The following is an 11,617-nucleotide window of genomic DNA, read 5'->3' as shown; positions in this document are numbered from 1 at the left end:
TAAACAACTCAATCAGAGTTCAACGCAGAATTAACAACAAACTAACTTCATAATATAATTTAATTGTCTTAATGCAAGAGTTAATGTAATTCATAGTTTTGGAGCACTAACTTGACATAAAAGGAAGGTACAAATTATAACCAAAAAGCAGGTTCGAAAGGTTCAACAAAAGTGACATGCTATCAAGCTATAAGCCTGAAAAGGATAAATAATGAGAGGGTGAGTTCAACAACTCAGTGAGTAGATAATATTCAATACACACACACACACGAGGTAATACAACAATGAGAATACATAGACAATTATGGCTCTAGGTTCTTATATAAAGGTTTATCAAATAGACCATAACAAGAAGATCAAATGGTAAAGTTCATCAGAAAATCAAAATGCAATGAGCATAAGGCTCCGTACTGTGGGATGATCAGTCCACAAAGGTTGGTGACTCCCCTGACCAACTAGGGTTCAGATACGATGTGCACAAAGACTAGCACTACCCTGTTAGCATGAGTATTCTGACTGACATACCATAGGTTCATAATGATAATCAAACAAACATATTCATATCTCAAAGCTCAACTCATGACATCAATCGAATGAGGAGCTATCAATTTAGAAGTCAATTCAAAATATATACTGGCTCATATCAAGAATTCAGATTCAATAATTGATCATGCTTTTATCATAACAAGGATAATAATCAACATATATATATATATATATATATATATATATATATATATATATATATATCAAGAAGCATGATCTAATTCATATTAATAAATCAAATATTTATAATATTTCTCATGCATATGGAAAATTATCCACTCACCTGACTTAAAAGCAAACAACACTTACAAGCAAACACCGAAGAAAATCTTACTAACATCTCGTCGATAGAATATCAGGATTATCTGAATACAAATGAGACATATTCAAGAATGACTCGAAAGAACATTTAACATATTTAATACACTTAATTAAGGGTGTATTCCGTAACCCTATATGTTTTTGAACTAATTAGTTAATTTTCTTAAAAACCTAAAATTTAACGGTTTTCCCGAAAATCTAATCCATAATAAAACCACTAATGAAATTGGTAATAATTCACTAAATAACCCTTAATTATTCATCAAACTAATCTAAAAAAGCTAATATTACAGCTAGGGACTAATCTGAAATTTATCATATTTTTAGGGTCAAATTGTAACTTTTATCAATTGGAGGACCAAACTAAAATTTGTCATAAATCCATGAATATACTGAAATTATGACCTTAATTAATCCTCAATTCTTTCCAGAATATCTCATTATGCTCCAGTGACCATTTTGGAATTTTACCAAATTTTTAGGGTCAAATGGTAATTTTTGTCAAATTGGAGGACCACATTGAAAGTGTTAAAATTTCATAACTATACAGTAATTCTGCCCATAATTCATATGTTATTCTGTTCAGAATCTCGGAATATGCTACAGGGACCAATTTGTAATTTTCCAAAGTTTGGGGACTAAACTGTAATTTTCACAAATTGAGGGACCAAATTGAATTTTCATCATCTTCAACCTCCAATCCAGAATTTTAACAGAAAACCCACTATTCTCTCCAAATTTCTAACATAAATTCACCATTCAAACAAAATCATAACAATCTTCCATAATCAACTAATTAATCAATTACCCATAACAATCAACCTTATAACATTCAATTTAATTCATCAATTAAACCCAAAACACAAATTTTCAAAACCTTAACATTCATCAAAATTGAAATTAAAGCTAAAGAAAACATATTATACACATTAAAGCATAATCTTACCCTTTTTTACTTATTTCCTCCAACTCCTTTCTTTTTTCCCTTATTTTCCTCTCTTTTCTCTTCTTCTTCTTTCTCACTTCACTCTTGCGGTTCTCTCTTAAAATTTCAGATCACTTTTTCTTTTTTTTTACTTCCTATTTATATTTATCAAGTTTTGTTGAATTACCACTATACCCCTTATTCATTTATTCTAACTTTTAAGCCTTCAAGGGCTTTATTGCATTTTCCAACTCATTAATTCAAAACATTACATATTCATTGACAGATTCTCCTATCTTCATGTGAAGAATCTCAAGCTCTTTTCGAAGAGCTTGTAACTATGCTCGCTTAACCCGTGTGGTGCCTTGATACTTTTGTTTCAAAGAATCCCAGATATTCTTTGATGTATCTTTGTTCAGAATTGTCTCCAGAATTGAATGGTCAATTGCTTGGAACAAATAATTCTTGGCTTTCAGGTCCTTCAATTTTTTATCTTCAATGACTCTCCTCTGTCCTTCTGTGAGATCTACTTCTTCTGCTGCTGCAGGGATCCCACTCTCCACCAGACTCCAATATTACTTTGATCTTAAGAAATTTTTCATGAGCATAGACCAATGATCATAATGCCCATCAAACTTAGGAATTACTGGTTGCACATAGCTGCTTTTTAACGACATGTTCACACCTAGAAGACTGTTGTTTCTTTTGCTTTCAATAAATCAAACTCCCTAAAAGGAGACTCTGATATCAATTGTTGAAAACATGAATTGTTCAGATTGCAAGTTTATAAAAGAAGAATAATACTTAATCAATGATGGAAACAATGGCTACTTAAGAAGGAAATAACAACCCACGTTCAACAACCTATTACGTGGTAATACACTAAGTCAGAGTTAAAAAAATAACTACTCCCTAAACAGCAGGGATTTATTAAGGAAGCAATAGCATAGAATCTGCTAACTGCACAACTAACTGCAAGCTAACAATTCCAGCCCCAGGTCGGCCGGGTCCCGGGTCGACCCATCAGGCCGTGCCGGGTTTCAAAACTATGCTCATACTCATAATAGACTTGTGCGATCGAATCATAGAGCTGGACCTTTCAATTATTATTAAAGTTTTTCCATGTTTTAAACAGTGAAAAACGAATATTTGAGTCCACTTTTCAATGTTTTAAATTTGATAGCCCTTTTCTTTTGTCTAGCTTTGGGTTTCAACTTTACACTACTTCTCGAGCAAGTTTTCCCTCTTCCACTACGCATGAATCAGCACGTAATTCGATGATCACAGCGTGGTTCCGTTCATTTCGCAACTCTCTTTAGTCTTTTCCTTCGAGCCTTTTCCTATTTAAGAGAGTGGGTGAGAAGCTTCATCTTATTTTAAAAAGTAATCGTTACAATAATATTAAAAACTTTTTTTTCCAATTGCAACAGAAAGTCCGTAGAAGATTTCCCTCAGCAGCATGTTACAACAAGCATAAAGATTTTCTGTATAATAAAGCATGAAGGCTAGGAAAAATAAAAATCATCAAGCATTGTTTATGATTATATATAACAACTAATTTTAATTTTTAATCACATCCTTCGTTTGATAGCATAGCAGCTCCAACAGTTATAAACTTGGATTCATGGAAACCTTGGTGGGATCAGTACTCTCTCTCTTCTATAATCCTTAACCATATGCCTTAGGGGTTAAGTATATTATGATAACTTCTTGTGGATGACTTTACCTTTTCATTTTGTAAAAGTAAGTGAAGTATTTTTGTTTATATAACTTAGATTTTGTTTGGTATTGCAATTTAATTGTTTTTTTTAATTTAATTATTTTAATTTATTTTAAAAAAATTTAAATCGATTTAATATCATGTCAAAATTTTGAACCATCTCCTTTATTTTATATCATGTCAAAATTTTTACATGACAGAAAAATGAAGGTTAAGAAAACAGAGAGATACTCTAATTTTATGGAACAAGTAAAAGAAAAACCAAACCTTCCTATTTAAATATAATATTTCTATGCTTGAAAAAACTAGTTTTCTAATTTTCTAAATTTGTACTGATAAGGAAAAACATATTTTTTAGGTTCTTTCAATTATTATTTAAATATAATTTCTATGCTTTTTCTTTTTTTCAAGTCAATGCTTTTCCTCTTTTAACTCCGCCACTCCTACCTGTACAAGTTTCCTTGCCTATGAAGGAGTCTTCTTTAGTTTCTAGTCTTCACTTCACTACTCACTACTACCGCTACCGCTACCTTCTCCTCTTTTCGAGCTTTCTGTGTTTCCTTCAAAACCTTTGGTTTCTTCTCTCTGTAAGACTGTAACTACTCAACTTCGTGTTTTTCTTTTTTGGTTTCTGGGTGTTTTTTCTTTTCTGTTTGCAAGAGCAACAATGGCAACTCCAAAACAACACATAGATCACATAAGAAAAACTACGTTCTCAATAGGAGGAGAAAAGAACCCTTTGGCTCCTATGCTTGATCAGGCTGTCAAGTATCTTTCTGCTGAACTCTACGCTAAAGATGTCCACTTTCTTATGGAACTCATTCAGGTTTTCTTTCTTTTTTTTATCAATGTGACCAGACAATGCTGTTTAGTATGTTCAATGTTGCATGTTTTACTTTATATGTTTTATTTGCCCTTTATCCATTCTTTCTCTTTAAATTTTGTAGTCGCTGATTGCTTTGATAGTGATTAAAGTTGGAAGCTGCAAATTTCTGTTGTTTTTTGTTTTACTGAATTGAAAAGCTAAGAGTCAAGTTGAGTCAATGACTGTCTTTTTTTTTTCTTTTTGGCTGTGGTTTTCGGTGAAAAAATGGGTTGTTTTTCTAGTTGAAACGAAGTCATCAAGCTACCTGATTTTGATCATTCAAGGTCTTTAACAGTTAATAAAAATGAAGAAGGAATGGATTGCTATCATCATAATTTGTTGAATTTGATAAAAAAAAACAAATTGTGCATTTTTCATGTTAAATTTTGGATATTTTAAATTTTGTAGCAGTTATTTTGATCTGATATAATATGCATAGTTTACTATCCTTTGATTCCAAGGTGAATTTTCCTTTCACAGAATGCTGAAGATAATGAATACTTGGAAGGGGTGGATCCTTCACTTGAGTTTGTCATAACATCTCGAGATATAACAGACACTGGTGCCCCTGCTACTTTGCTCATGTTCAATAATGAGAAGGGTTTTTCTGCAAAAAATATCGAGTCCATTTGCAATGTTGGAAATTCCACAAAGAAAGGGAACCGGAAGCGTGGCTATATTGGGGAGAAAGGTATTTTTCCTTGCTCAATTTCTTGTGCAACAGTGTATTTTATAAGTTGTGCGCACTTCCGAGCTGCCGGCTTATTGCTTGTGTCGTGTTGTTTCTCGGTTGTGTGACTGGCTAGAGTCTTATAGCTTCTGCTGGATCAGGGATCCTGATTCTTAATGTGTTTTAGTAAATTTTTGTTTTTTAGTCTATATTTGCTTCAACGACAAATGAAAAACTTGCAACCAAGCATATTAGAAACTGGTAAACCCCTGTAGTTTTGTATGGAAACTTAACTAATTGAACCTCGTAAACATGTCTGCTTAAACATTGCATTGCCAAGGCGTTGAGCGAAGCACAACACAAACATGCAAAGCATATGTATGGCAGTATGGGTTGTGACATGATGCATTCAAGAAAGGTAGTTCAGGAGAGATCAGTTTACTTAAAAAAAGTAAAAATTAAGGGCTGGAAAAAGAAGAATGAAAAGATATGAACAGAAGATCTTTTCAACTTGGGAACACAGGTTACTACTGCATTAACCATACTGGACTAATGGAGAGCTCATGGAATCACCATGAGCTGGCTAATAAATCATGATAGAGGTGGATAGGATTTGCAACTGTACCATCTAGTAATCCATTATTGAGACACCTCTTATTTATCTTCAATTCAGTTCTAATAAACTTTGTTTCGGTTTGGTATGCAGGAATTGGATTCAAGAGTGTGTTTCTTATTGCTGCTCAGCCTTACATATTCAGCAATGGCTATCAGATACGATTCAATGAAAAGCCCTGTCCACACTGCAATCTTGGATACATAGTTCCTGAATGGGTTGATGATAGCCCATCTCTTTCTGACATAAAACAGATTTATGGTTCCGCTTCTTCCCTCCCAACTACTACACTGATTTTGCCTCTGAAGCCTGATAAGGTGAACCCCGTGAAGCAGCAGCTGTCGAGTATTCATCCTGAAATCCTGCTGTTCCTTTCAAAGATAAAACGCCTTTCTGTCAGGGAAGAAAACGCGGATCCCAAGCTCAACACTGTTAGTGCAGTAGCTATTACCAAAGAGACAAATTTCGTGCAAAGGAAAAACATGGATGCCGAGTCCTACACACTCCATCTGTCTGCAGATGAAAACAGTGATGAATTTGAAAAAGAATGCAGCTACTACTTGTGGAAGCAGAAATTTCCTGTCAGGCAGGAAAACAGAGTCGACATGAGAATGGGAGTGGAGGATTGGGTGATCACTTTGGCTTTTCCTAATGGAGAGCGCCTCCATAGGGGAATGAAGTACTCCCCTGGAATATATGCATTTCTTCCAACCGAGATGGTGACCGACTTTCCCTTCATAATTCAAGCAGATTTTATTCTAGCATCATCAAGGGAAACAATACGATGGGACAACATATGGAACCAGGGAATTATTGATTGTGTTCCCTTCGCTTTTATCGAAGCATTAATCTCATTGGTCAAAACAGTGGATGGTGCACCAGTATCTAGTTTGCCTAGAATGTTCAAGTTCTTGCCGGTCCATAGCTCCCCCTATGAAAAGTTGAATTCAGTGAGGGAATCAATTAAAGCGAAGCTGGCTGAAAAGGATATCATTCCAAGTGAGTCATCCACAGCACAACAGTTCTTTCATAAACCACGTGAAGTTGGCCGATTAATGCCTGCTTTCTGGAATATACTGAAGAAGACAAGGGAGAGAGGAGTGAGCTTGCACAAACTTTCATCCCATGGTTGCTATGTTCTGAATTGTTCATTTGATAAGCCAGAGTATGATGACATACTGGATTTCTTGGGGGTGAGACCGGTAAGCAGTGAGTGGTATGTAAAGTGCATTCAAGGCTCTAATATTGTAATGGGAGTCTCAGAGGAAACGTACCTGGAGCTTCTTCATTTCCTTGCTGTTAATTGGCAGTCCGGGTTTCACAGCACAGGCATGGGGAACATTCCACTAATTAAATATGTGGGTACCGATGGGAGCGTGTCTTTGTGCTCTGTTAATGAATCTGCTCAACCGCATGGTAAAACTGTGTGCCTATCACAGAAGTCTTCTCGTGTCTCATGGTTGATTGATTGGAACAGAGAGTTCCGATGCATGGCAAATCATTTTTTTGTGCCAAGAACCACACAAGAAGCTATCTGTTCATCATCTAACAAAGAACTGGTGTTAAAATGGCTTGTAGACCTGATTAAAATCAAAGCTTTAAGCGTATATCATTATGCAGATCTCTACGGAGATCAAGTCAGTTGCAACCAGAAACTTGTCATTGCCTATGCTCACTTCTTATATCACTCATTCTTAAATGATTATCTATCGGAGAGGGAAGTTGTTTCTTTGTGTGGTAAAATGCCACTTGTTGATAGCTATGGCCATGTGATCAAAGCAAGGAATGCGGTTCTAGTCCCAGCTACTGAAAGCAAATGGGTGCAATTGATTGGTTCTAATCCTTGGAGGGGAGAAAGCTATGTTGAGTTAGGAGAAGACTACTTGCATCCTGCATATTTTGCTGGCACAAGCACGGTGGGAAACCAACTCATGAATTTCCTTAAAGATTATGTCAAGGCTTCTGATATTCCTCACATATCTCCCCCCAATGCTGGAATACCTACTGCATCAACACCACTTACCAAACAAAATGCATTTCTGCTGTTGGATTGGATTCGTGAGCTGAAACAGAGTGGAAATGGCATTCCAGCAAGGTTCCTGGCTTGCATACAAGAGGGTAGCTGGCTGAAAACTACTATGAATGGCTCTCCTGGTTACAAACCACCATCACAGTCGTTCCTACTTGCTTCGAGCAACAGAAGCTCAAACTGGGGAAGCATTTTGCAGAGTGCATCTGTGCTTGTCGATATTCCTTTGATAGATCAGGGTTTTTATGGTCTTAAAATTACTGAGTATAGAGAGGAGCTACGGACAGTTGGGGTCATGTTTGAGTATGGAGAGGCATGTGAATTTATCGGGAACCATCTCATGTCTTTGGCAGGTTCATCCGCTTTAACTAAAAGCAATGTTATCTCCATACTGAATTTCATCAGATTTTTGAGGAAAAATCTTCTTTCTCTAGATAAATTCATTGGCAGAATTAAAGAAGAAAGGTGGCTAAGGACTTGTTGGGGTGATAGGTCTCCGGTTGGATCTGTTCTATATGATCAGGAGTGGACAACTGCGAGGCAAATTAGTGACATCCCTTTCATCGATCAAGATTACTATGGCGAGGACATCCTTGATTTCAAACCAGAACTCAAGTTGCTTGGCGTTGTCGTTGGCTTCAATGGAAGTTATCAATTGGTTGTTGATTGCTTTAAATCGCCTTCATGCTTATCTACTCTGACAAAGGAGGCCTTTCTTCTGGTTTTGGATTGCATGCATCATTCTCGTTCTGCTCACAAACTAGTTAATGCAGTGAAAAGCACAAAATGCTTAAAGACAAACTTAGGTTACAAATGTCCTGGCGACTGTTTCTTGTTTCATCCTGAATGGGGTTGTCTTCTAAAGGTTTTTGGTGGTTTCCCGTTGGTTGATAGTAATTTCTATGGAAGCAGCATCATCTCTCACAATACGGAGTTGAAGGAGCTGGGAGTAAAGGTAGACTTTGAGGATGCTGTCAGAGTGTTTGTTCACACGTTTATGAAGCAGGCATCTTTGTCTTCCATCACAAAGGAAAATGTGTTTTCATTCATATCATGCTACAGAAAACTGAAGGGAACTCCAAACAAATTTCCTTCAGATCTTAAGAAGTGCATCCGCGAGGTGAAATGGCTGCGGACTCGGCTTGGTGATTATAGATCTCCAAGAGATTGTATTCTGTTCGGTCCTGAGTGGGAGTTAATTTATCCAATCACTCGCCTTCCGTTTATCGATGACAGCGACAAATACTATGGGAATGGCATTCATGAGTATCGAAAGGAGCTGAAGAGTATGGGGGTCGTTGTTGAATTTAAAGCCGGTGTGAAGTTTGCGGCTGCTGGTCTTTCCCTTCCTCAAAATCCCCGTGACATAGCTCCCGGGAATGTGCTTTCATTACTGGAATGCATCCGTGCTTTATTGCAAGAAAAGGACTACTCCTTTCCCGATGTTTTTCGGAAAAATATTTCTCGTGGATGGTTAAAGACCCATGCTGGTTTCAGGTCTCCGGGTAACTGCTGTTTGTTCAATTCCCGGTGGAGTTCCCACGTGAGGCCTACTGATGGACCATTCATTGATGAAGATTTTTATGGTTCTGACATCAAATTGTATTCAAAAGAGCTCAGAGCAATAGGAGTTCATGAAGAAAAGGTTTGCTCATTGCTTGCCAGTCATCTTGATTCCCATTCTGAATTCGACACTATAGTTCGAGTATATGATTTTCTGAGAGAAAATAAATGGAAACCAGATAGTGATGCTACCAGAAAGATTTGGATTCCAGATGGACTTGAGAATGGAATGTGGGTTGACCCAGAAGAATGTGCTCTGCATGACAAAAATGGTCTCTTTGGTCTACAGCTGAATGTATTGGAGAATCATTATAAGCCAAAATTACTTCATTTCTTCTCCAGTTCATTTAATGTTAAATCCAATCCTTCATTTGATGATTACTGTAAGCTGTGGAAGGTTTGGGAAAGTTTAGGAAGACCATTGACACATGCTGAGTGCTGTGCTTTTTGGGAGTGTGTTATAATGCAAAGGAGCTCAAGGGCAGAGAAAACCCTTGCTGATGATTTGGTAGAGCTACCTGTTGTTTTGGCCTCTGGTGAAATTTTGTTGTCCAGCAAGAGTGATGTTTTTATTGCTGATGACCTTCTACTAAAGGACCTATTTGAGAACTCATCGTGCCCGATATTTGTCTGGTGTCCGAAGCCAAACTTGCCTTCTTTGCCTCGAACTAGGTTGCTTGAAGTCTACAGGAAAATTGGGGTTCGCACAATATCTGAATCAGTGCTGATGGAAGAATTGTCATTGGCAGACGGTGTAGAACTTAGTCAGATGGATTCGAGGGATGCTGGGATTGGAAAGGAGCTGATTAGACTGATTCTTGGCTTTCTAGCAGATCCTTCTCTTGATATGGAAGCAACAAAGAGGCATGGAGCTGTCCAGTGCCTCCTGAATCTTAAGGTGCTGGAGACTATGGAGCCAATTACGGTAGGCTATAGTTTATTGCTTTCTGACGGGGAACCTCTGAAGGTGAAAGCAAGCCGTATGATTCGCTGGGATAAAGAGTGTTCAAAGTTTTTCACACAGAAGATGGATAAAGCTGGCGGCCAGAAAAATCTTATTGAATATGCAACCTCTTTCTCTGAAGTAATAGCTCGGGGGGTGTTATGGGATAAAGAAGATCAAATAAAAGCACTCTCTGAACTGATCAAGGTGGCTTTCCTCCTGAATTTTGATGAGCAAGCTGTTCAATTCTTGATGAAATCTAATAATCTTCAAACTTTTCTGGAGGACGAGGAGTTGCTTAATGCTGCCTTCCCTTCTGTTTAGGTACGTGTGAACCCCTTAATAGTTACAAGTTCGCAAGCTTCTGTTTTTGTCCTTTGCTTCTTCCAGCACCATTTATCTGTCTAAGCAAGTATTATTTTGTTAATTTGTAAGATGGTGTGAACTATTGGATCAAATATGTCAGGGAGATCAGCGGTTAAGCTGGTTCAGTCAGTCTACTATCTAGTGGACTTGGGTGGGTGTTTTTCAGCTTTGTTTGCTTTGCAGCTGTATGCAAGGTCATTTTGAATTATAAAATGGTGTGTACTTAAATATGCTTGATGTAAGTGTTCTGTCATTTTGATTTAATTTTTCTACTTGGGATGATTCTTGGTAGATTTCTGTTTTTGCTAAGAAATATTATAAGATTTAGAGGCATATAGGCCCGACACAACTGCGTTGCATGGCAAAAGTGGAGCTCGATATGCCTATACATGATCGTGTTTTATCAGCAGGCATCCGACTGTCATGCATGCAATGAACAGAGCAAATAACAGAAATCATGCAATCAGCATTCTAATTCGAGAATGGAAAATCGAATATAGTACTGCCAAGTTCATTGTTTGAGTCTTCGAGGTATATAAACTTGCTGGAGCAAATAGTGAGTGCAAATAATATTGACAGTCCGAGATCTTTGATGAAGATTTTGTGGATTTGTCATAAGCATTTTGGAAGAATACATAATTTCTTCCTTTTGTCTCCTGGATTAGAAATAAAATTGTTTTCCAAACGATGGACAGTTATTAATCACTCCAGGAAATTCTTTTGGGAACCTGATGGTGGCACTGCTGAATTGATTTGTGTTGAGGTGGATACTGATACGGTTCAGCCTTATGATACGATTCATGTAAGGTCAGATTCGGATTTTGGCGTAAAAAGCGCAACAGTCCAGGTTTACAGCAACCGTCATAATTCTCAATCCAATCATTAGATCGAGCTAATATTTTATGTGGACTCTCCAGACATGTTTTACTACATTGGGTTAAAAATTCAGGTCAATTGGAATTCGGGAAGGCACCGCAATACTGGTCAACAGAGGCTGTACGAATTTTGTTATTTACTTCAATTTGACTTGTGGACTTCCTATTTAGTTAGGATTCT

The 11,617-nt window shown here is 37.1% G+C and overlaps 1 protein-coding gene across 1 annotated transcript; it reads left to right on the top strand.

Annotated features, from left to right (window-relative positions):
- The first annotated feature begins 4,000 nt into the window (after positions 1–4,000).
- Positions 4,001–10,843, top strand: LOC118057518 (uncharacterized). Its single transcript, XM_035070118.2, has 3 exons — positions 4,001–4,338; positions 4,858–5,068; positions 5,754–10,843. Exons 1-3 carry the CDS (start codon positions 4,180–4,182, stop codon positions 10,517–10,519), a joined length of 5,136 nt encoding a protein of 1,711 aa, XP_034926009.1. The 5' UTR covers positions 4,001–4,179; the 3' UTR covers positions 10,520–10,843.
- Positions 10,844–11,617: the final 774 nt, after the last annotated feature.

This window comes from Populus alba, chromosome 15 (genome assembly GCF_005239225.2).
Source record: "Populus alba chromosome 15, ASM523922v2, whole genome shotgun sequence".
Classification (NCBI taxonomy): domain Eukaryota; kingdom Viridiplantae; phylum Streptophyta; class Magnoliopsida; order Malpighiales; family Salicaceae; genus Populus; species Populus alba.
Note: the sequence above shows the minus strand (reverse complement) of the source record. Positions and strands in the feature narration are given on the sequence as shown.

Bases quoted from the DNA above. Each gene is read 5' to 3' on its own strand.
- LOC118057518 (XM_035070118.2), top strand. From the start codon at position 4,180: ATGGCAACTCCAAAACAACACATAGATCACATAAGAAAAACTACGTTC. The intron at 4,339-4,857 runs GTTTTCTTTCTT...TTCCTTTCACAG, and splicing joins TTCTTATGGAACTCATTCAG to AATGCTGAAGATAATGAATA. The intron at 5,069-5,753 runs GTATTTTTCCTT...TTTGGTATGCAG, and splicing joins TGGCTATATTGGGGAGAAAG to GAATTGGATTCAAGAGTGTG.